The sequence below is a fragment of the Limulus polyphemus genome, unplaced genomic scaffold (assembly GCF_000517525.1).
Source record: "Limulus polyphemus unplaced genomic scaffold, Limulus_polyphemus-2.1.2 Scaffold1849, whole genome shotgun sequence".
NCBI classification, from domain to species: Eukaryota; Metazoa; Arthropoda; class Merostomata; order Xiphosura; family Limulidae; genus Limulus; species Limulus polyphemus.
Window position 1 is genome coordinate 41,214 of NW_013667459.1, and position 25,673 is coordinate 66,886.

At 31.5% G+C, this 25,673-nt stretch overlaps 1 protein-coding gene across 1 annotated transcript in view; it reads left to right on the plus strand.

Moving 5' to 3' along the window:
• LOC106465149 (U4/U6 small nuclear ribonucleoprotein Prp3-like) overlaps positions 1-25,673 on the plus strand; it is a 65,767-nt gene that overhangs the window by 9,683 nt on the left and 30,411 nt on the right. Inside the window, exons 3-10 of the mRNA XM_013925348.2 lie at positions 1,954-2,063; positions 5,343-5,447; positions 6,838-6,897; positions 8,705-8,940; positions 16,679-16,769; positions 17,047-17,144; positions 19,236-19,323; positions 22,843-22,944. Of these exons, the coding sequence (XP_013780802.1) occupies positions 1,954-2,063; positions 5,343-5,447; positions 6,838-6,897; positions 8,705-8,940; positions 16,679-16,769; positions 17,047-17,144; positions 19,236-19,323; positions 22,843-22,944 (890 nt within the window). The remainder of the gene's footprint in view (positions 1-1,953; positions 2,064-5,342; positions 5,448-6,837; positions 6,898-8,704; positions 8,941-16,678; positions 16,770-17,046; positions 17,145-19,235; positions 19,324-22,842; positions 22,945-25,673) is intronic.

The following is a 25,673-nucleotide window of genomic DNA, read 5'->3' on the forward strand; positions in this document are numbered from 1 at the left end:
CAATATCAATTCCAACATGTCGGCCCGAGCCATCACAGTTTTTAAGGTTAAAGTCACCTGAATGAAATTTGCTGAACCATTTCAAAACATTTCCATAAACTTCTTTGATATTCTTTGTCACTACTGAGGCATTGTTTCCCTTCTTGTATTCAAAGAGCACTACATGCTGAATGTGTGTCTCATCATGTGCCATCACTATAAGGGATTAGAGTATATCAAACTTTACACATTATATAGGCTACACTAATGTGACATTTAGGCGGTTGTTTAACTGTTGTACATGATGTACATTTTTTGTGGGATGGTTAATGAAAGTGTTCCAAAACACGACATTAATTTCTTGATGACCTAATATATCAGACACATGCTGTAGAAATGCATGCTATAGATTTGATTAAAATTTATTACTTAAACCATTTGAAACTTTGTACTGTAACTCACAGTATGTGTTTTGGAGGGACACTCCTGAAAAAGCTATAAACTGGTACGTCGTGTGTCCAATTAAATAAAAATCACAAATTTGGTGTTATAAGGTCATTTATTTGTAGTATTAAAGCAAACAACCTACTGGTCAGTATGTGTAGAATTTCTCCCACATCTCAAATAATAACTTTATTTTTGCAAATAAAATATCAATTTTTTTGGTTTTCAAGCATTTCCCTTAGTTTTTGTATAGACCTTGGTTTTAAGATTGAAACCTTGTTATGATGCCCTTGAAGTGGTTTGATCATTTACTATTGAAATACAGCTTTTGAAAACAGTTATAAAGAAAGTTTAAATATGATTGTATAGAGAAAGAATTAGATTAACTGACATTATTCATTTGCAAAGTAGGAAAATATATTGGCAAAATATTTTTTATAATTATTTCCAGTGCTGTATATATTTTTGTTTAATAATAAGAAAATAATGCATATACTTAAATAAAATCCACATTTTGTTTTGTTTGTGTAAACAGATTATCTAACAAAGACAAATTACTGAAAAGCTAAAGGACTAAGTATATATGACTGTGTTAGACAAACGTCTCACCTTAATCTATCTTGAATTGCAACAAGTTCGTTTGGACACCATTACTTAGGGTCTTTTGTATTGGAGTAATGTTTTCTGAACATGAAATTATTGTATAATATAAATTATTTTTTAAATCTGTTTATTAATTATGCATATATATTTCAAAAATTTCATACATATTTCATCTATCCTATCTAGTTTAAAGATTCTTTACAGACATGATTTTGAAATGTTAGGGTTATATAAAAATAAGTTGTCTAGTTAAATAATAGTTAATGAAGCAGTAGTGATACATTTTACTGGCACTGTGTTATCAAATTTGTCAAGAGATATGATTTAACTAAAACAATTAATGTGATATGAGTACATAGTAGAGCTCATTGAATAGTTGGATTTGCTACTCAGTTTATTTTAGGGATCATTCATTGATTATATTTAATTAATCAATTCTTCTCATATGAGACTTTGATAGTTAGAATAATCAGAAACACTAATTCAATTAGTTGATTGTTTTTGTGGGTCATGTCACTAAATGATTAAACTGAACAACTGTGAATTAATTGAAAATAATAATGAGAAATCATGATGGCAATATTTTGATTATTTGGATAGTTGCAATAACTGAAACGGAACAAGTTGGAAACAGTAATTTTGATTATTTTTTTTTACATTAGTTAATCTAATCATAACCTTGATTAATCGATTATTTTACCTGAAACTAGTTGATGTAATTGTTTAATCAAGTTAATTGTCCAGCTTTAGTTTACAGTACAGTTTAAGCATAAGCTATTATTAATAGTACTTAATAAAGGTTGTGTTTCATGGACATGTGGCTAATAAATGGCTGTAGTAAGATCTGTAGTTGTTATAATATCTTGATTTAAGGTAATATATTGGTAGAGTTTTAACTGAGAATACAAAAACATTTATATCACTTAGACAAGCTTTCCTCACTGCTGGATGAGGCGAAAGCTGGAAAACTTGCTGAAAAGCTTTTTGAAACTCTGGATGATTTGAAGGTGAAAACCAAGAGCAGAAAAAGACACAAGGTAACACAAATAAATACTTAAAGCACAGTTTTTTGTTGTTTTTTGGTCATAATTGTTTTAATACGTCATATTTGTTTAGAAACAGGGTTCCTTCTAATTATATGTATATGGTCTTTTTAAAATCACATACTCAGTCATCTGTGATATTCCAAGAAACACTGTATTGCAGCATAATTTTGTGTTTTTGTAAACTAGTACTTTTTATTTGACACACTGAAAAACACAACTCAACAGTTGGTAAATTACTTTGAAAAGTAATTGAGCATTATGGCAAATAATTTAATCTTCACAAACAAAATTTAATAATTCAGTATTACAAAATTATTACACTCCTTGAAAGGCTTTATGACTTGTAGAGAAGATAGAATTAATGGTTAAATTTTTTTTTTTTGATAAATTAGGTTATAATGGCCTTTGACAAAACCATTTGAAAACAAACTAAATATTTCCACCAGATGGCTTCACGTGGGTCTCTACATGAACTATTAGAGCATTGTCATAGATAATTTACTGATTGATTAATTAAAATTTTACAGTTTTAACACCTACTCAACACTATTGTCATGGAGGTGAACAGTACACCATCTACAATGAATGTTTTCAAGCATCCAATATTGATTTAATATATGGTGAACATGTCCAAACTAACTCTTTCAAAAACAATGTACAGTTATGTTGATATTTCATTACTTTACCATAAAGTTTTAACTGTTAAATTCCAACTGTAATAAGATTTTACATTTACAAATCTTTATTGTTCATATAATATTTAGAGATATTAGTATCACTATTGTTATTTACTGTAATTCTTGCTTTAACAGCAATCTTCTGTAGTTAAATTTTTATGGCTGTACTTCACTTAAAAGTACTAATATCACCTGATTCTCCTATAATTGTCCATCCAACAAAACAGCAGTAAATTTATAGACTTACAGTGTTAAAATCTGAAGTTCAATTTACCATGGTGGACAGAGTGCAGCTTGACCATTGTGTAGCTTTGCACAACAAAATCAGTGTCTATAATATGAAGTGATAAAGAGCTGTTCTGGCAACCAACAAATGCCTTTATATAAGGCTTAAAGTTTACATTTAAAAGTTCAAAACATCAAATTCTGTAAATTTGGCAAATCCATCCTATGAACTTTAAGTCAGGCATGTATCTTCTTACATGTTGACCATCTTAGCATCCTGCTACAAAAATGTTGAAATAAATAACAATATTTAACATCACTTCTTTAAATAATCATGCATATATTTTTAACACATGCCTTCTTATTACTATATGGCTACTGTGCAATTAAAGGTTTATGATGCTACAGTTTATTTTACATTACATTTATTTGAAAAAATTAATTACTGTAATTTTCTAATGGCTTCACATATGTTAAACATTTCAATATCATTGTTGTAAACATTCTAGGCAAACCTAAAGCTGAAACTGGGCAGTTATTCTTTCCAGCTACTTTTGGTTTACCAGATCATTTCAGTGTTGTGTTGTATTCTTCTAAAGCTCAAAAATATTGCCATATTTTCTTTGTTTTCTTGCTACACTAAGTATTTATTTTAAAATTTGTTGTGAATATCTTAATTTCAGTCATTAGCAATTGAAAGAGATGGGACATGTATTTAACTTGAAACAGATAGTAATGAGTGCCAACTTACATTTGTATAATAAAAATACACTGCATTTTCATACATATTGACAAGACATGTAATTAACTATGAACAGTGCAAAAATATATCAGTATTCATGATGTCAGAAAAGCAAGTGTAGGTTCAAGAAGTCTATATACAACAATAAAAACCCTGTAACTTGAATGCTTTTGAAAGGAGAACCTTTCGAAAAACTCGGGTTACAGGGTTTTTATCATATTATAGTAAATAAATCAATATGATGCTCTTGTGAGCTAAATTTATGTAATAATTTCAAAATTGCATAAAGTATGTAACAGATTATTTTCCCATAGTTCAAAATCTGGTTTTGAGATATGATATTGCTTGTTGAAGTCTGCTTTTCTGGCATTTTATTCAAAACCGTACAGCCTCTCAAAATTAACAAAATGTTTAAGAACTTTTTGTTTTGTAAGATTACAACATTGCTCTGTAATGTACCAATGCTTAATATTTTGTTAATTTCTGAATACAACTCAAATATATAAAAGTTATAAGTTAATGCTAGGTTAATAAAATTTATATATTGTAAAAAAATATAACACCATTACATAAATGTTCCATCCATTTTGCACTGGATACTTTCCAAATTTTATTTTTTATTCTTAGCTGTAATGGTATTTTTTGCTTTTTATTGTTTGGCAAGCTTTACCTGACAAATGTTACTACTATTAATGAATGCTGTCATCCAGTTCTTGTATTTTCTTACCTGCATCTTAACTTTTTTTGTTTATGTGAGTTTATACCCTCTACATGTGTTTTCTGGGCAACTAACATAGAAAGGAGGGATACTATCTTCTTTATCAGTGGAGTTTTACATAATGTATATTTGTTTATATGCCATACAGCCACACCTAACATATACAATTATGATCAAGCAACATAAAAAACATTGGGAAAATGTTACTATGGAAAAGGCTAAATATATTTTAACATATGAAAAATATACAATTTTAAGATTTATTTTGTCCACCTAAAATGTAAACCTAAAGCATCATTCTTCATTGAGCTCTTAGTTTTTGTGATGGCATCAGCTTAACCAGTCTTTTTAAGTGTTGTAAATGCATTTTTTTCTTTGCTGAAAAGTTTCAAACTAGTTTATTCTTGAGAGAGAATATACATAAATATGATGCTAATTCTAAAATAGATAGCCCATTGTTATTTTTTAAATTTGTCTAACTAGATAAAAGTAACTAAGTTTTTCTTACAAAGTTGCTGTAAGAACTTGAATAAAACCTAGGAAATCCACATGTACAAAGAATAATGTTGGAATTTTTCAATGCACTGTAAGTTATAGTAGTCAAATATTAATTTCAAAATAAAGAAGTTTGTTTTATTCAATCATGTTAAGAGTTAAATTGGCTTACTTCAGCTATTTCAATATATAGATATACCCAAATTTTCAGGTTTTCTTCAGAAATTTATACTTATCTAAAAAGAAATTTAAATGAATGAAAATCAGGCCTTCATCAGAATTACATATATTACACAGTGGAACTCTTTCTTGGTAAATTTGAATATTAATTGCTCATTTGCAATACAACAAAATTCATGTAATGATGGAAAAAACTGTAAGTATTACAATATGTATTTTTGATTATTGTTTAGGATGAAATTGAAACTGCTGATCCAAAAAAGCTCAAAATTAAAGAAGAAGAAACTCCAATTCCTGCACCAGGCCAGCCAAGCCCAGGACAGCTAACAGCCATTCAAGTAAACCTATTAAGATGTATTACTTAATGATTTCTATTTGCATATCAAAAAGAATATTTCGTTTTGAAAAATTTGTTTTGTATTGTATGAATTTCAATTTAACACCATCTATATCATAATTTTTTGGCTTTCAATATTATTAATTTTAACTCATAAAATATTTCACTTTGAATTTAACTATAGAAACAAGTATAATTTTTTGTTCCAAAGTTTAGGAACAAAAATTTTTTCTTTAGTTATGGAAATAATGTAGTAAGCTTGTCAAGTACTCTACATTTTGTATATATTTGATGCAAGCTTTCAAGCCCATTCATAACTTTAACCTATTATACTAATTTACAATCTAACTTATTGTTGCATGTTAGGTAATACTCTGTACACTGTACAGAAATGTACATATTGCTTTTAAACCTGTATTTCAGATTTAGAAGGAAAGTTCATGAATGAGCTTGAAAGCTTGCATTAAGTAAGTACATAATATGAAGTTAGTTGGAAAGTTCAAATGTGTTAAGATATAGTTTTGTCATTATTAACAATAAATATAATTTTTAAATGCTTTGTACTGAAAAAGCTAAACATAGCATTAACAATTTTATAGAGGTTAATATATGTTTACTTGTAATACAATTTCATTAATTAAATACTACGTAAATTAATATATTTTGAAACAACTTGTTGAAGGTGAAAAAGTTTAAAAGAACTTCTTAAAATGTAAGTTAAAACAACCAACTACTAAAAGAACAGTAAATAATGGCAATTTTTAACATCACGAGCAGTTTTAATGGACCTAACTGAAATTAGCTTTATACTTTATAAGCATTATGCTGCTGTGGTTCTGTTTCTCTGGGAGTAAGATGATAGTCAATCACAGTGTAAACTATCAATACATGACTGTATGCTGGTGCAGTTTATTTTCATACAGTAGAGGGGGAGTAATTCCATGATATTTTCATTGTGTGTACCCAGTTTATTCACGGTATCCTTAATTATTTCCAATACTGTATACTGATTTTACTTATATTTTATTGCTGTGTCTGATATGGTAGTAGTTTTTGCAAATGTTCACTACTGTCAGTAAATAATTTGTCTTTATTGAGCTTTTACTTTTTGTCACTGCTGAGTAGATTTAATGAAGGTATGGCTAAACCAATAGCTAAGAAAATATACTATTTTTTACAGTTAAATTTTTCTGTGTGTGAGTGAGAGAGAGGGGCAATGCTAAAATGATTGAATACATGTTTGTATGTTATTACTTATAACTACTCCAAAGAAGAACTTGATCCCAAACAGGCTTAATTCCAGTGTGACTAAGACAATACAAATCTAATTTTCTGATTCCTTTCACTGAAAGGCATGCAAATGTCGCATACTAATAATGACTCTGTTTCAGATCAAAGAGATGATGGCCAATGCACAGAGGATGATTGAAGAGAGAAAGAAAGCACTCAGTGTAAGTAGCATTAAATATATATCTAAATTAATTAGTTATACTTGTCATAAGACAATAGCATTAGGCCTATCATATTTTTAACAATATATTCTGTATTCAGTCCCTTTGGACTTTTTGAAGAAAAAGTGTTTAATAATATTTCAACCACTGTTTACAATGGATTGTAGTTTTATTAAATACAATAAAACTGATACTAATGTCTTATAACAAGTATGATTAATTATAACCATGCTTTACTAGCTTAGAACAAGCATTCACATCGTAACTATATATCTAAATTGATGATGATACATTTTATGATGAAAACTTGCAACACTGAATTTGTTTTACTTTTTTTTCTATTTCTATTAGTCACTAATTTTTAAGTAAATTTTTTAATAGTTAACATTAATTCTGATTTAAATATCTTTCATATATAATTATCAAAGGATAAAAGTTTAAAAAAAAATCCATTTGCCATCAGATGGATGTTTTTTTGTTTATTTTATCACTGATTTGCTTACACTTCATTAAAATTGTTTAAACACTTTGATAGTATTATATAAACATTTGTTCAGCATAATTGATCATTTATTCTTTTTTAAAAAGAAAACACATCCAGGTCTATATTGATTACACATGTACAACATAATGTTGGATATATGTGACATTAATAAGTAATTTTTTAGATGAATGCAAATCAAAATTTGTAAGCCCTGCTTGCTTATATAATTACAAATTTTATTATTTAAAATTAATGATGAAACTTGGTAACTAATTAAAGGAGAAGTAGGATTGTGGTATAGTGTCATCATAGTATACAGACTGAAAACAACATTTTTTTGTTTTTGCATTTCATGTATCAGAACTTTATCAAGAAAAGCATAATTTAGGTTTCTTGTCTTTAAAATTTTTGGTTTCCTCAAATGCCAAAACTTGTCTTTATAATCCACAGTGACCTTTTATTGTATGTATAATGTACTGTCATTATAATCATTACAATTGTATGTTGGATAATATATGCGAGTCCAAGGTTAATATTTAAACTGAAACTCACTGAGTAGTTGCATTGATAATGTGAAAATAATCATATTTAGTATTAATTTTATAATTCAACCAAAATAATGCAATTTTTGAAGCATTTCTTCTGGCAAACCCCTAAAAACTTTGCAATGATATTGTCATTTCTAAAAGAAAGAGTAATACCTTGAATATGCTTATACACCATTGTTATTGAGTATAATTACAATGTTAACTTGAAATGGAGCATTCTAGTGTTGGAGTCATTTAATGTAAGAAGTGTTATGAATAATGAAAATTCTACAATATACTAGTATTGTTTTCTTTTTGTTCATTTGTACCTTTTTGTAAATGACAAAGGCTGAATTATACACAAAAAAGTTTAATATAATAATTGAATATTACCTCTAGCACTGATTTGGATTGTGACATGAATCATCATGGTTTGGCTGAAAACAAAATATATAAATCCAGTTGACCATTGTTAGACCTGGTCAGAAACTTTTTTTGTCAATAAGTATAATTATTTCTTAAAATTTACACTTCACCAACTAAATCTAATTCACACCAAAACAGTTGTTTTTCAAATAATTAATGATATAAGTAGTGTCTCGATCACTAATATGTCTGTCATATCCCAGCTGTTCTGACGAGCTCTGGTATTGAATGAAAGGCCTCGTCAACACTGGATATGGCATGTAAAGTGTAGTTGATATATTATTACATTGTTCTTTACTTTTACTTATAAGTCCTTGTAATGATCATAAGGAAATTTTATATGTTTTAAAACAACCTGGTATTTTCATAGCACCTGAAATTACAAGATGCTATTGCCAAAGTAAATGCTCAAGTGTCGCCGATACCTGGAACTGAGCAGTCAGAAATGATACCACCTGAAGCTTTAAGTATACCTGTGGTAACACCCAAGCAACACATACCAAATTCTGAGCCAGATAACAAGACAAAAATAGCAGATCTGACAGCTAGAATTCAAAATCGACTTGCCAGCCAACCAAATCTACTTAATTTAGCAATTGGGGATAGGTAATATTTTTTTAGTTCCTTGAAGATTAGGCTTAGTATTATCATTAAATACACCATATATTAATAATTTTTGTTATCCTTTTGTGGTAATTTTATCAGTGTTTTAAATGAAGATAAATGCAATTAGTTCAAACTTTTTTACATTCTGACTGAGTAATTGTGTGTTATTTCCAGTTTTTAGATACCCAAATAATTCTCATCATTTTATTTTTAATTGTCACTCCATTTAATATTAATTTCTTTGCTTGTTTTATTTATTTACTTATACATATATATATATATATATATAGAGAGAGAGAGATGTAATTTTTTTTCTTCTTTCAAATACCTGTTAACCCTTTCAGTACATGACATTTTACAGTTACATTCAGGATCTAATTAAACAACTTTATTATCAGTGTATGTCAATAAACTTTAGTTAACAGATAGCATTAACAATTTTGTAACCTATCTGTAGCTTAGTTAGAAAGTCAGTTAAATTATAGTTGTTTTTAACATATCTGTTCTAGTGAGTGATGTATTTGTGCTTCAAAATACATATTTGAAAGGAACATGAATTTTTCTTTGGACAATGAACTTAGAGAGAGAGAAAACTAGGTATATTTAAATAAGTGTTTGAATGCACAATTTCATGCTGCACAGTACATTGGTGTTCAAAAATCTGATAATGTGTTCCAACTATGATGTTTTGGTTTTCGGGGATAAATAAACTGCATAGATGGTATAAACCAGTCAATAAAATCATAAAATTAAAATGAAATAGATGTGGAAAGGTATACAGTAGAAATTGTGAATATAAGAAAATTAAAAGTTGCCCAAACTGTTACATTCAAAGAAGAATATGAAAATGGTATTGCTCATTTTACTGTACATAGGTGATTTAGCCACTGTTAATGTTAGAGTAGATAAAATATAAAGTTTTACCTTAAAAAAATTTATATTCATTTAGGAGGTTCTAGAGGTCATGCAAATTAAATATGAAACTGTTAGATGAAACGAGGTATTTTTGTTTTTAACATGAAAATCAGTTTCAGTAGGTACAGCTTCACAGTTTTTCAAGGTCAGTCAAATTGACTGATCTATACATATGGGATTAATTCTACATACTGGTTTGGTCATTTTGACTGACTTTGTATCCACCATGTAATCATAAAGCTATACATACTATAACTTTGAGTATACTAATTTGGCAAGCATTTAGTAAATTCCAAAACTCACCCTCTGCTGACACTAGCTATTCCTTGAAGTTGTCTTTGTCTATCTAACCATTGGTCTCACATGCTCCAGTCTTTTATATACCCAACTTAAATGCCATTGGCAATATCTAATTTGCAAATTCCTCCACCTGCGTCAATGCACCCTCTATGCTGACACTGTATATAAGCACCTCACTCAGATAATGTAATCACTTTTCTCAACAAAGTGTTGGTCACGGTTTTGTCTGATGAAGTGCTATGGTTCATTTCATTGTGGATTGAGATTTTTGTGTAGCCTTGTGGATTTTCATATACTTAAAATTTTCCTGTAAAAAAAGAAAATTGGACACGATGTTTGTGGGTATAAAATCCCATATTACCATTGTCAGCATGGCGGTGCATCTGACCTCTTTATTCCTCTTTTGTGATCTGGCATCTCTCTATGGTCATGGGGATATTCAGCCCGGGGATGTTCCTTTCTTGGGGCCTCTGAAATTGCCTTTTTTATTGATACTGGTTATTATAAATTGGCTTTTCACGAGTCAAATTTGGATTAACCACTTCCTACTCTTTTTCTTCAATTAGTCATTTGGGTTATGAGCTTTTGGGGCTTTTGTCTATGACCTTTAAATCTATTCCTCCCTTGATGGTGGAACAGTCGGGGGGTGACTTTTTAGTTTTTCCTTCTTCACCTCATAATCCTGGCTCATGCTGAGAGATTTATTGCTTTATTATATGATGGAATAAATATACTTTGTACCCTCATTTGTCTGTTTGCATGCTTTGGCTTTCCACCTCCAGGGGGATGTAATTTTTCAATTCCACAGAAAAAAATTTTTAATTTTGTATATATAAGGTTCCAGGTTGGTTCATGTGATCACATAAACCAATCACATTTTTTTGTACTTGTTGCTCCTTACTCATGGTCTGTGATGTTTCTTCCCCCGCAAATTATTGGCAGCTTACCAGTGATCCCCACATTAATTTGCGGATAACCAATTTACCTTGGTCAGATTGCCTGCTTCTGTTCCTTCTGTAGGGATTCCTTAGTGAAGGGACTTTGTCTACCAGCTGTAGCTTCTGGGTGTTACATGTGGCTTCCTTTTATTGTCATTTTAGGTTCATGGGTGTCCCAGAGGCTTTTGTATTGGAAATTGCCATCACCTGTTCACTTTTTTGTTGTTGTTGACCTCTTGACCTTCTTTGGGTCAAGCAGCTGAATAGACTCAGACCTTAGTTTCAGGGCCACTTCATTTGGGCCGACCGATGCCAACTGCATAGGTATCAACCTGGGGGAAGGCAGTTAGAATGAGGTTACAACTATTGATGGACACATGGTATTCCTTCACTGCAGATCCATGGGAACTTCAGGTTCTGGTATTGAGATTGGTTTTTCCATTCAATTCTCCACCTCCATTATCCTCTCACCCTGTGGTATTTCCACCTCCACCTGAGCAGTGGGGTGTAGATTTTCATTTCACGGCTATCAGAGTTACTGATCACGGGGGTGGTAGTGACAGTTGATCCTGTTCTTCCGGGATTTTATTCCTGTTTATTTGTTGTGCCTGAGGCAAGAGGAGATTTGCGGATGACCGTCATTCTTTCTCATCTCCACCCATTCTTTGTTTCTCCCCAGTACACAATGGAGTCCTTTCTCACCCATTATTCACCAGGTTTGTGGTTGCTGAGGCATTTTTCCACATTCTCTTAGTGAATTCATCTTGCTTTTAGCTATATTTTGTATACAGGGATCAGGTTCTGCTGTTCAGGAATCTAGTCTTTTGTCTAGCATCAGCACCATATGTCTTCTGGTGGGTTGTACAAGTTTTCACCCTGTTTTATGCCCAGGCTATGGAATGGGCAGTCAGGCTCTTACTTACAGGGAAGGTTCTATCTCTGGGGTTGTGGGCTTCCCTCAAATCTCTTGCATTTTTTGGGATGAGGACACATGCTATCCCTTCAGTGGTCCCATTGTAACAAATGTATCTAGAACTTCAATACAATGGATTTTCCAGACTCTTTCTTCAGGAGCAACATTTTAATTTTTGAGTGGTGGTTGGTTTGGATCACCTCGTTATTTGGATCACACATTAGTGTGTGTGTGTGTGTGCATATATATATATGTTTGTATGTATAATATATATTTATGTATGTTTGTATGTATACTGCCCCTCTGTCCATAGTTTCTCTTCACAGATACTTCACTTGGGGGATGTGGTGTGTATCTTCAAAGTCAGGAATTCTAGGGTGTATTATTGGAGGACGATTCTTCATTCTACACTAATACTTTAGAACTTCTTGCTGTTCAACAGGCAATATTGCAAGGTCTAGATCTTTTGCAGGGGAATATCCTCATGAGACGTTTCATTCATTCCAGTGATCTCTTAAATTTGGTTCTTTCTCTGTAGGGTCTATTCCAATCATGTCAGCCTCCTGGCTTGCCATTTTCCTGGGGTGATGGACTTCATAACAGATAATCAGTCTCAGTCCTCACATTCTCCTGAACAAATGGATTCTCTATTGTGCAGTTTTCCAATAGCTCTGTTCTCATTTTGGGCCTCCATTGTTAGCTTTTGACACTTACTGCTACTTAACTACTTTGGAGTCTCTGCTACCTCCTCCTCAGGCTTGTGTGGTAGATGCAATTGGTCCTGCTTAGATGGGATTGCACATCTATAACTTTCCCTCACTTCCTCTGTTACTCAGTTCTGGCTGATCCTCTACTTGCAAGATGCTGCTAGCCTAGATTAGCTGGCCTAGCCATGATCTCTTCTTCTATAGTTTCTTCATGTGAGTCCACCTCTGCATCTTCCTCTTTGTTTATCTTTATTGAAGCATCCTCAACCAAACATTCTATACCAATATACTTTCCAGCTCATTGTGGTTCAATATCTGCAGTTGCCTGGGGTGTGGCTTGCGAAGAGTTTGTACCCACTTTACCAAACGTGTTCACCATATCTTTTTCATCTTATTTTAGTTATCCTAAACATCTGATGGTTTTAGACTCCCCAGTGCTATCCGGCCTTATTCCCAAATGGCCTTTTCCATTAGTTAATCGACGTATTAAGGTAGTACCACATGCCTTGTCTCGACAACCTTTCGAGCTTTTAGCCTCATGTACCATGTATCATCTCTCCCTTAAATGGTATTTTGTTGTTGCTGACATGATGATGTCATCAGCTGGAGTTGTTGACATGTTTGTAGGACTCTTTATCTCTCCCTTTAGGTCCTTCTATACCCTGATAGGTCCTTTCTTTCTAAATCTCTGGACACCAGGAAGGGGATATATCCCTCTCTACAATTCTTTTGCCAATAATTTCTAACCTCTACAACTGATCATACGCTGATCATTTGTTTTATCCTGTCAGGCCCAGAAGTGTTATGTGGCTCACTCTAACTCCGTGCATGGAGTTAGTTCTCATCTCTATACTCTTTGGGATACTTCAGTTTCCAAAGGTTTATTCCCACTTCCTTGGAGGTGATTTTGCAAATATCCAGGTTGCATATTCTGGATTTTACAGGTGAGGAATCTTCTGAGAGTTGTATCTCACCAGCTTCAGCACATTTATGTCTTTCACTGCACATTTCTTTGATTCACTGGGGGACATTTTATGGGCCTGTATGTGGACTTCTAATGCTTGTGACGGATTTATTATTATATATTTATTTTAATATTGATGTTTCCTTGAATTAAATTTATATTTACAAATGTACATAACTTACCCTATTAAATACGTATCTATTATTAGTTTGCTACAGTCAATGTGCTATAAACTTCAGAAGCTATAACTATAATTGTGATTAGCACTTATTAATCAGAAAACTTCAGATATTTGACCAGGAGCATTTACAAAGTTAGAACATTACAAATCATTTAACTTCAGTGGATTTTCATCGGACATTAGTATTTTTATGAAGACATTATATAACTTCATCATGGAAAAACTTGGTATATGTAGCTGGTGAATAATGAAGGACAAAGCTAGCTAGCTTCCTGTTAAGTGAATTATACCTATGTCAACTCAAAATTGACTCGCTCATCGTGAACCCTCAATAAGATATCAAGGATGTTCCAGACTAGAAAGAATACTTTATATTGCTTGTAAGTTTGGGAAACTTTTTTATATAAATCATTCTTTGTAATAACTGTTATTATAAATTGTATTATTGGTTGTATATTAAAATATATTTGTATTAAAAAAAACTGTATCAATCTTGTAGACAGAGGCTTTTCCTCCACTCTTGGAGAAGAGAGTAAAGTTGGGGGCTCTCCTACCCAGGTCCCTGGATGTATTTCCTAGATGTTGGTAGGAGCAGTGCTACCCTACACAGGAGCCTACTCATAATACTGGTTCTGATTTGATCCTACACTATCTGGTTGGGGTGTACTTGGCCCTTCATATGAACAATGTTGAGTTGTATATTGTTCATTAATGAAGATCAACTTTCTCCTCATAATTTTGAACACGAAGTGATCCCATTCTAGGTCCTTGGTTGAACACAGTGTTCTACGTCCTCTCCATAATTTGGGGGGCAAGTGGAATGCTCTTTGCCCACTTGGTTGGAGAGAGAGAATGAATATTCATAATTCCAGATTGGATGAGTTCTATTCCTTTGGTTGAGTAAGGCATATATGATCCCATCATTCCAAGTCTGGGGTGGTGCCTTTCGGACTTCTTCAGGTGGAAGAAAATTTTGTTTACTTCAGTGTTGCCTATTTTCTTATTATAATTCTGGTGGTTCATAACACATCACTCTATGGCTACATGTAGGGATCCAATACAAAGTATATCTATATATCACATTGCAGTCCAATTGCCCTAGCCACCAACGGTGATATAGGGACCATGATCCCTTAATTCCAACCCCGAGTTGTGGAACCTCGATTATTTAGTTGGAGCTGGCTTATAATAATTACTCGTGTACTATTCCAACCTTGATACCAATATGAAGTTCTGGGTAAAGAGCATACCTGTTCTTGATGTAGTGCAGTTCCCCACTTGAGTACCACTCTTATCTTGGTACACCCCTATTCTGTACAGATGCTTTCTGTATGGACAATGCCCTCACTGTCCCCTTCACCTTCAGAATGTGGGATTCTAGCTAAAGTGGCAGTGTAGGGTAAGTATGTTTTGGAAATTAACATTTTCCTAAATTGAAAATGTATTTCCAATAATACTTACCTCCACTCGCATTTTCCCGCCTTTCCTCCCTACCAAAAGCCGGTGTTAGTGAATAGGATGGTGTAAGTCTCAAAAAAAGTGATTATATTATCTGAGTGAAGTGCTAATATACATTTTCAGGATAGAGGGTGCATTGATGTAGGTTGAGGAATTTGCAAATTAGATATTGCCAAGGGCATTTAAGTGGAGTATAAAAGACGGGAGAATGTGAGACCAATGATTAGATAGGCAAAGCCAACATCAAGGAATAGCTAATGTGTCAGTGGAGGTAAGTATTATTGGAAATACATTTTCAATTTAGGAAAATGTTAATGTCTGTTGTGCACAACAAACAAAGTATTTTTGCTAAAAATTTTGCTGTGAATTTGCGAAGCCTTTACTGAATCAATCTGAATAAAAGGTGATTTTCATGCATAAAAATACTTCTCATCTTATAGTTTCATATTTCATTTGCATAACCTCTAGAACCTCCTGAATAAACATCAAAAGTTTTTTGTTTTTTGGTAAGACTTTATTCTTTATCTCCCTGCAGTGAAATTATCTGTGATATCTCAGTAAAACAAGAAGATAAGAGGTTGATATTTTATAATCTGGATTTTAAATATCCATAGTATGTGTTTCTAATTGATTGAACAATCTTAAGTCTGTAATTGAAGAGAAACAGATCTATAAATGGAATGTCACAGCATTAATAATGGAATGTCATCATGTAGTTCAGAGAGGTGCAGATTGAGAATTTATTTAAATATTTCCTTTTTATATTAAAAATTTAAACTTTGATAATATAAAAATTTGAATTATGAGCTATGTTTCGATGCTAAGATTATTATCATACAGTGATAATAAAATGATTTAATTAAATTTCAGTTGTAACTCCATAAAGGGATAATGGCATGTGCACTTTGATTCATCTGTATCCAGAGAGTAATAGATTAGATTTTAAAAACAAAAATGGCTTGGATTCTAGAGAACATTTTATTCTATGCATTGTATTTTAACATTGAGTAAAACTTTACTGATTAAATGGTCATAAAAAGGGACATACAATAAGTTTTTTTAGGTTAAATAGGCTATTATGTTTAGATATTATATCTACTCTGTCCAATTTGGTCTATAAATTCTAAATGATAACGGAAGATTATAGATTGTGATTTTTGTAATCCTTAATAAAATTTTATATTCAAGATAAAATTATGCATATTCATGATAAAAACTAAGATAGTGAATATTGTATGCCACAATAAGTTTATCAGAAGGTTGAAGATGCTGTTTGGAGTTCAAGCTATTAATGTACTACAATGAACTAAAATTTAAAACTTAAGCTCTGTTTTTTTTTATGTATAATTGGTTTTGTTACAGGCCTACACCCCTTATTTTGAATGATGAAGGGAGAACAGTTGATATTACAGGAAAGGAAGTACAGCTTGTTCATCGCATGCCAACTCTAAAGGTTAGTTTTCAATAGTTATTTATAAACTTTTCACTGGATTATAAATTTTATGAGACTGGTTCTACAATTGCAGATTTTCTCATTGAAAAAACCCATTGTCAGCACCAATATCAATTATTGTTGACTTGCTTCCAATAACTAAAGAACTTTTTGTGAACTTCAGAGCTTGTGAAACTTAGAAACTTGCTCCAAGCATAAATTAAAAGAAATGATGTTATTATATGAATATCTTATATGCTGCTTGGTATATTGGTTGATGATGAAAATCTCATGTTAGGCTAACATCAGAGCTCAGAAAAGAGAACAGTTCAAGTTAAGTCAAGAGAAAGTTACTGAAGACATTACAGAACAGAATTTCTTTGACCCAAGAGTAAGGTATGTGTATAAACTAGTTATGCATATGTATATAATGATTATTATTTGTATTCATAAATTTCCCTTGGGATCAGTGATAATTACAATGCGTATTGCATAACTTATTTCATAATCTGTGAACTTTTTCAGTTGAAGTCTTAGAATCACAATGATAAGACTTGCTAAGAAATTTAAAATTATTTTAACAAATCATTGTAAACTAATTATCCTCCCTGTTAATAGCAGAAATAAACCCAACAATACTAAAATAGATATTACATGTAAAATTGAATGCAGTAAGTGCCTTGATGCTATTGTATGCATGCCTGAAACCACACCTGCAGATCTGCTTACTCATTGAATGGTAGTGACATTTTGGCAAAGGGCATGTATTACATTACATATATAAAGCTTACTAAACATTTTAGTCTCTGCTCTGTCAGAATTGCTTGGTATGGGGAAAAAATAATTTCTAAAACATTGATATGACTAAGTATCAGGTTAGTAGGTACAAATGCAAACATTAGCTTACCAACACTAAACATGTATCTATTTTTTGGTTCGAATTTAAAATATATTGAATTTTAAATTGCCTTCATATTAGAGCATTCATAATGTTTTTATAAGCATCTTTAACTGCTGGTGGCTCAGGAGTATGTCTGAGTGCTTATAATGCTAAAAAATCAGGTATTGATACACATGGTGGGAAGACCACAGATGGTTTATTGTGAGGTTTTGTGCTTAACAAACAAAACACCTTCATATAGAAATGTTGTATTTCACCAAATATACCTTCACTGCAGTAAAAAACAGAAAGATCTCTCATTTGTTTATTAGTCATTTAGAGTGGGTAATAAATTTTTTGTTGTTGATTTTATTGCAGTAACTATAAATAATTTATGTTTTTAAGTTGGCCTTTCCTCTTTTTTTTTTAAATGTTTAGGAGGCAAACCAATTCACATATTGTTTTGTGAAAAATGAGTAACATTGCTTTATTGAGACAATTTCATCTTCATCATAATTATTATCTTTTCTTAAGTTCTGATTTTGGAACTCTAAATCTTATTTAGGTTATGTGATAAATTTCAGCCTTTTTGTAACTTAATTACTCAAGGATCTTATTTGGCTCAGCAGTAAGTCTGAAGGCTTATCAAGCTACAAACTGGATTTCAATACCCTTGGTGGGCACAGCACAGATATCTCATTGTGTAGCTTTGTACTTAAAAACATACAATCAAATCATGGGATAGTTGCATTGTATTCTACTTGACCTTGTGTTTGGAGGATACCATGCTGCTTTCACATGGAGCATAGATATTTCTGAATCTCAATACCCCTTTTTCTGATTGGTCAGTTGGAGAGAGAGAATGTACTTTTTAGATTCTGTTTTGACTTTTTGGAAGAATTAATCCCAACTTTTAAGTAATGTAGTTATTTTCTTAATCTGAATGGTCTAGTTAATTTAGTTTTATTTCACTTTTGTATCCTCAACCTGGAAGATGTAGTATTAATGTAGTGAAATAAACAATGCTTAATGTGTTCATCAAAATTGTTTGTTTCTTTACTTTTGCACTTGTTCTCACATTAACATTCTGCCCAACCAAATCTTTGAACCACTTTTTATGCAGGAGTAGTTTACCTATGTGCCAATATTCTTCTGAACCAAAAACACCACATATATATTTTCCCAAATGGAAAATTTCATGCTCTAATGAAACAAGCTGATACTAATTGCATCACAATTTTATAATTCATTTTCAGTTTGTAAGTTTTTAATTTTTGTTTTAGGTTTCTCACATGCTTCTGATCATTAATGCTTTAAATTTGTGTTTCTTGAAAACAATTATTCACATTTTATCTAGTTTCCAAAAGTTATAAACAGAATTTGCAAAGAATAAATGGATTCGTGTCACTTCATTGCTAGAGATTTTAAAATGACAATATAATTTTTCTTTTCTCTCTCTTTTTTTTTGTGTGGATATGTGTGCATGTAAAAAGAAATGGTAGGAATTTGAAGATAAATGGCTTTTGTAATGTTGAACTCAATTTTTCAGTGTTAATAATTTTTAAGTTAGCTGTAATTGTGTTGTCATGTTTCTCGTGCTTTCCTAGCATTAAAAGTTCCCATCGACCTAAGCGGGGATTTAAATTTCATGAAAAAGGCAAATTTGAACATCTTGCTCAACGACTAAGAACTAAGGTGAGTGAGAAATATTTGTATCTTATATGTATGTATATATATTTTTTGAATTAGAATTAAAAACATCTATGATACAACACAATAAAAATCTATAAATCTTTCTGGTTCTGTTTAAATTCAAAATGTAACATTTTTGTGCAAAGCCACTTGAGATGTACCTGCACCAGCCACCCTTAATTTTGAAGTGAGAGACTAAAGGGAAGGCAACTAATTCACACAGTTCTCTGCCAACTCCTGGGCTATTTTTTATCCTTGAAAAGTGGGATTGACCATCATATGATAATGCCTCCATGGCTGAAATGGCAAACATGTTCAATGACAGCTTTCAATCTTGCAACCCCCTACAAATTGCAAGTCAAGATCCCTAACCACTAGTCCATGCCAGGCTCTTTTATTATTAATATATTACAAGTATGTTTATTTTACTGTATGAAATAAAATTATGTAATTATTTTTGTAATCTATGCTGAATTTAAAAACATTATTTCTTTTAGGAGAACTCAGTTAAGATTTGCAACTATTTTTTTTTGTATATATATAAAAAAAGCAAAATTGTATATTTGTCTGTTTGCTAACTCTTTTCACACTATTTGACCATATCACCACCAACTTGGGCATGGTGACTCCTACAGTCCGTAGAAGTAACATGAAGGGGCAAAACTCCCACCAGGTTTCCCACAAATACTAATTTTTGGCTTTTAATTCGGTTTCTTTCTTAAAGGCTCCTTTTGGTAATACTCAACACTATACATCATTGCTGAGCAACAAAACTATCATGATATTGTTTTTAGGCCAACAATGTTGTTTATATTGAATGTGTAATGTACATGTTAATTTGTGATTTATTTTTATTTTCTCTGTTTTTAATAATTTCAGTTAATGTTGGAAAGTTTTCAATCAAACAACTACATTACTATTCCAGACAAATGTGGTAACTTAGTTAAGGATGCAGAAGAGCTAAAGGAAAAAGGTGTTTCATAATGTTTGTCAAAAGTATTAATGGTTGTGTAAAAGAGCAATTCTTGCACCTCAAAATGATACTGTTTGTGACATAAATGATCAATTATTGCAAAAGGTTCCCAGACAGGAATTCACCTACAGCTCAATTGTCAGTGTTCCAATTACAGTTGATGCTGTAAATTACCCAACTGAATTCCTAAATTCTCTTGACCCACCAAGGATGCCAGGTCATATTTCTGAAATTAAAGACTGGTTCACCAATAATGTTGTTGAGAAATCTTAATTCTCCAAAATTATGTAATGGCTCCAGTTTAATTGTTAAGACTTTTCCGCCACATGTTATTGAAGCAACAATTGCAACTGGTTATTCCAAAGATGAAGATGCCTTCATTCCAAGAATTCCTTTGCTACCAAGTGATTACCCATTTGAATTTAGAAAATTCCAATTCCAAGTTATTTTTCAATGTCAATTATTAAGGCACATGGTCAAAGTTTTATAGGTTGATGGATTGTTCCTAAAGCAGACTTTCTTTTCACTTGGTCAATTCTGTGTAGGATGTCCAAGGGTTGGATCTCATCAAAACCTGTTTATATTATCAGAGGAAGGAACAACATCTAATGTGGTATATCAAGAAGCTTAATTTAGCGTGTGTAATTTTTTTTTCAAATCAAATGTTTAAGTAAAAATTAAAATGTTATGAAAATTCAATCTTTTAAATAAATGACCTTAAAAGTAATTTGTGGACACCTGTGCAGGGAATGGGTAATTCAGCTAGTTGCACTGTAAAATTGTGAAAGTGATCACATAAATGTATGGTTTAGCTAGCGTATAAACTGAGAAAAAAAGACAGCTTTAAATTTTCTTATTAAACATTCAAAATAATTGTTTCCCATAGTTAAATTCATTCAAGTAAAAATAATCTGTTATTTTCTTTAAAAAACCTAGATATGTAAGAAATACCTCTGTTGGCAACTTTGTATCTGCTGTATTTGGCACACTGGGACACAATTTAAAAGAGAATATTATTCTTATGTTTTTAAGTGACAGATTCATCAGATACAAATTTATTACCATTAAATGGTTTACAAGTGCTTCAAACTTAGGGGTTAGAGAAAAGAAAGGATATACTTCAAAGAAAATTCCTGATTCTTCAAGTAACCCATCACAGCTTCTACTAGTGACCAAAACTTGATAGTTCACTGGCAGATTACTTTCATGTAACAATATGGTGATTTTTATTGAATTATATTAATCACTTGTATGTTCACAAGCAAAAGTGCCCAACCCCAGTGATGGGAAAAGTTTAAGTTAATCTATCAATTTAAATTATTTCATGGACTTTAAAAAGGTTAATTGTGTTGCACTCTCAGTTTCACTCAGAGCCAAAACTCTGAACTACTTATACCGCCCACTGCAAAAAGTAATTGTTGAGCATTTCAGTCATACTAAGAACCACTCAACAATAACATATGGTAAATCTACATTTTCATTCTTGAAGTTACATCACATTTGGAAATGTGAATGATAGTGTGATTAAATCCTAACAATTTAGTATAGAATATCCTGCTTGCAAAATAATATTTCATATCAACACTATTCATGCCTGTTCTCCAGTCATTTGAAAAGTGAATGTTGAGCTTTGCCTGCAGGTGCAGCTTTTCAGATGGGAGACAGGTGAATGCTTGGACAGACACCACAGTTCACAATATATATAAAAGATGCTTTTTTTCCCTGCCATTTTTGTTTTCTTCTGCATATTATTTAACTCTTCCTTATTATTATCCAAAACAAGAAGTAATCTGTTTAGCTTCAAGTATTGAATGAACACCACCTTCTGTAGAACGATGTGGGCCTTACAGCATCAATCTTTTATAACTGCATGATAAGAAGAAAAATGTTGTACAATTAAAATTATGAATTTTGTACATTCTAAGCTTAATTATCTGTGTACACATGTGACACATCATGAAATTGTAAAGGTTGTATGTTACAAACCTTCTGATAAGTTAACTTGTTGAAATAAAACAACTGTCAAGTAAAACAAGTATCAAACATATGCAACTAAGATTTGTTAAGAGCTGAAAATACCAAAAAATGGTTAAAATGTTCTAAGAGACAAAAACAACAGTTACTTTCCTGAATATTTGATATTGTATTGCAGCTAAATTGAGATGTTTTACTTACATACCAAATAACACAAAAATGTGTTCAATTTGAATCTTTAGTAATTTCACTCAAAAAATGCACATTTAAAAAATTGTTGATAATTTTTTCTTATTTACAATTTGAATATATTTCACCAAGGAAGTTTTAAATTTTATTTTTGTTGTAACTAATATTTTTGTTCTTTTTAAGTTTATTGATTATCTTTGGAATGGCTCTAATAACTGAAGTCAGAAATAGGTAGATCAGTTCTTAAGCATGGTTATTTTAGAACAAAGAACTTAAAGCTTCTCTTCTTAATTTCTAAATTTTGCACTGTTGATTTAATAGGATACTCCTTACTGTTCATTTGTCTGTTGGTGGAGTTAATGCAATTTGTTTTTCAACCCATTCAGTCACAGTTGGAAAAACTTCAAACAGAAATAGCCCATGCAGCCAAGAAAACTGGCATTTCTTCAGCAACAAAGTTGGCTTTAATTACTCCAAAGAAAGAAATTGTAAGTATTTTTTCTTTTACAAGACTGTGGTGGTAGCTTTTCTTTATTTTCTGTTTTAAAATCTCAACTAACTGTAACATCCTATTAAATTTATGTTAGTTTATAATTGGCATAAAATACTTTTTTTTTCTTTTGTCTTCAGATGATTAAGCCCTCGGTTCTTCTTCATTTATACTATTTCAAAATTCCATGAAATTTATTTTGATTATTCTTAACAAAAAATGTGTAATTTTTTTTTAAACAAAATCGTGCTCATAGCAGGACATTTCCTACTTTTACTTTTTGTATTTTACAGCGGGGTTATGTCATCATTCCATCAGGGACAGTTGCTAAGGCTTTTAGCAGGTACTATCATTTACAGCTGTTCCTGACTTAGGTTCTTAAACTAAATGTGACAGTTTTAATTAAATAGTTGCATTTATGCCTTTCTAAATAATTTTAATCTTGTATCTGTTATATGAAGTCTTGAAAATATACAATTCATGAGCTTTTTTAAACGATATTTGTTAATTTACACACCAAAACCTATTGTCTTTTTAAATTATGTATGAAATATTAGCCTCTCCATGTGAAATTAACATGAATCATTTCATACCATAGGGAAGCTTTTAAAGAAGAGAAAAATTGTATTTTTTATGTCAGTAGTAACAAAATTGCTTTAGTGACATGGGAATCTTTTATACACTTATTATTAAAAGAAATTTACTTTTAGTCACTCTGAAAATCTCATTCCTGATCCTTTAGCAGTTTCCCTTGGAAGTATCTTCTGTTTCATGAAAACTTTGGTATACACATGCAAATAAAGTCGGGAAGCATTAGTGTATAGACTCTCTTGGAGGAAGAGTTTTATGTTTTTGCAATTTTTTTGTCTATTAAACAAATTATTTTTATTCATAAGAATGTACCAACAAGCATTTGTTATTTTATAACAAAATTCATCCATTTAGTGAAAAAAATATATCTGAGACATTGCTACTATATGACTCCTATATTCTAATAAATTATCCATTCTTATGTTGTAACATATTGAACCATTCCACTTTTTATAAACAAACTAGTCTTGCTAATGCATTTCATCACTATTTATTAAACTACCAGTGTACAAAGTTTCCCCACATTACTAGTAAATTGTTCTTTCCTACTTTATTTATCTATCATATATTAATTTATGTGCTAGCCAGTATTTATAATAATTTTCTTGAACTTACTTAATGAAATAAATTCTTCTTGTTTGCCCATTAATAACCAATATTGCTGATAATTATTTCTTAACAATTCACTAATAATACAGGCCTGCGAATTTAAACTTAAAAAAAAGTTGTTTTGGTTTTAATAATGGATTTTCCATAATTCAGCTACGCAGATTTCGAAAAATAATATTCTTTTAATTTTCTACCACATAAGAATTTTTTACAAATCGGGAAGAAGAAAAAAACTCTTACTTAGATCAAATTATTATTTCGCTTACCACAATGAAAATTTTTTTATTATTATGTTTGTTAACAAAAATACAAACAAACTGAAGAAAAGGGAAGAATATTGATGTCAAACGAATATACATCCTCATTCATTCTGATTTTTTGTGTGTGAAATCTACATCTTTTAGTCTCAAGACTAATGTTATGGTCTTTCTTATATGTATTGTGTCTGGAGCATCTCGTTTCAATGACCAGCAGTAATCAGCCATCATGCTGATGTTCCACTTTCCCTGATACCTCCTCTTCATTTCCCTGATGTCTTGATGAAACCTTTTTCCTTGTTCTTCACTGATGGCACCAAGATTTTCAGGGAAATAGTCAATATGTGAGTGTAAGAAATGAATTTTCAAGATCATACGACAACCCAACTCTTTGCATTTATCGAGCGTATTATTGACAATATTTTCATAATTTAGGTCCTTGTTGTTTCCCAACCAAACTTTCATGTTCAACGTTTTTAGATCCTGGTATCAGGCTGACTCTGAGTAGCCATTGCTTCTTTATTCAGTGCTGATTTCATGCTCTTCTGTCCCATTCACACAAAAAACATGGAACATTGTATAACCGGATTATTGACCCAACAACATGCAAAGGACTTTTAAGTCTCCACAAAGTAACTATCCATGTTCTTTGTATTTGACCTTATTTCGAAGAAGTTCAAGATTTTCATATGTTTCAAGTGAACCGAATGAGCAATAGGAACAGACACATATATGTTACTGTTGTGAAGGAGAACACCTTTTAGACTTCTTTTGGAGGAATCAGTGAACAATTGCCACTCACTTGGTTCATAGACTGAAGCTCCTAGCATTGGTATTAATTCAGCAATATTGTTGCAATAAACCAGTGAACCTTCTTGTGAAAAGTAGGGTATAAACTCTTTCTCACGAACTCTGTACCAGTAAAATGGTGTTCCTAGAGAAAGTAAGTTCTTAGCCCAAAATCTCTGAAGAATCCTTTGGAAGGCCCAAATTTCTCACCAAATCATTAAGTTCACCTTATGTGAAAAGTTGTGGTTCACTAGAATTTCAGGTTGAAAACAATCCTTGTCATCATTTCTATTGACTTCAGAATCAAATGAAACTGTATCAAGAGTCTCTGGTGGAGTAGGTATAGGTACATCAGGTCCATGAGAAATGAGTCCTATAACAGATAGAAGGTTCAGATAAGAAATTTCTTTTTTATTTCAAGTTTTATAGCCTTGCACATTACATGAGCAAAAATAGCAGTCATCTCCATGGTTTCTAGGCT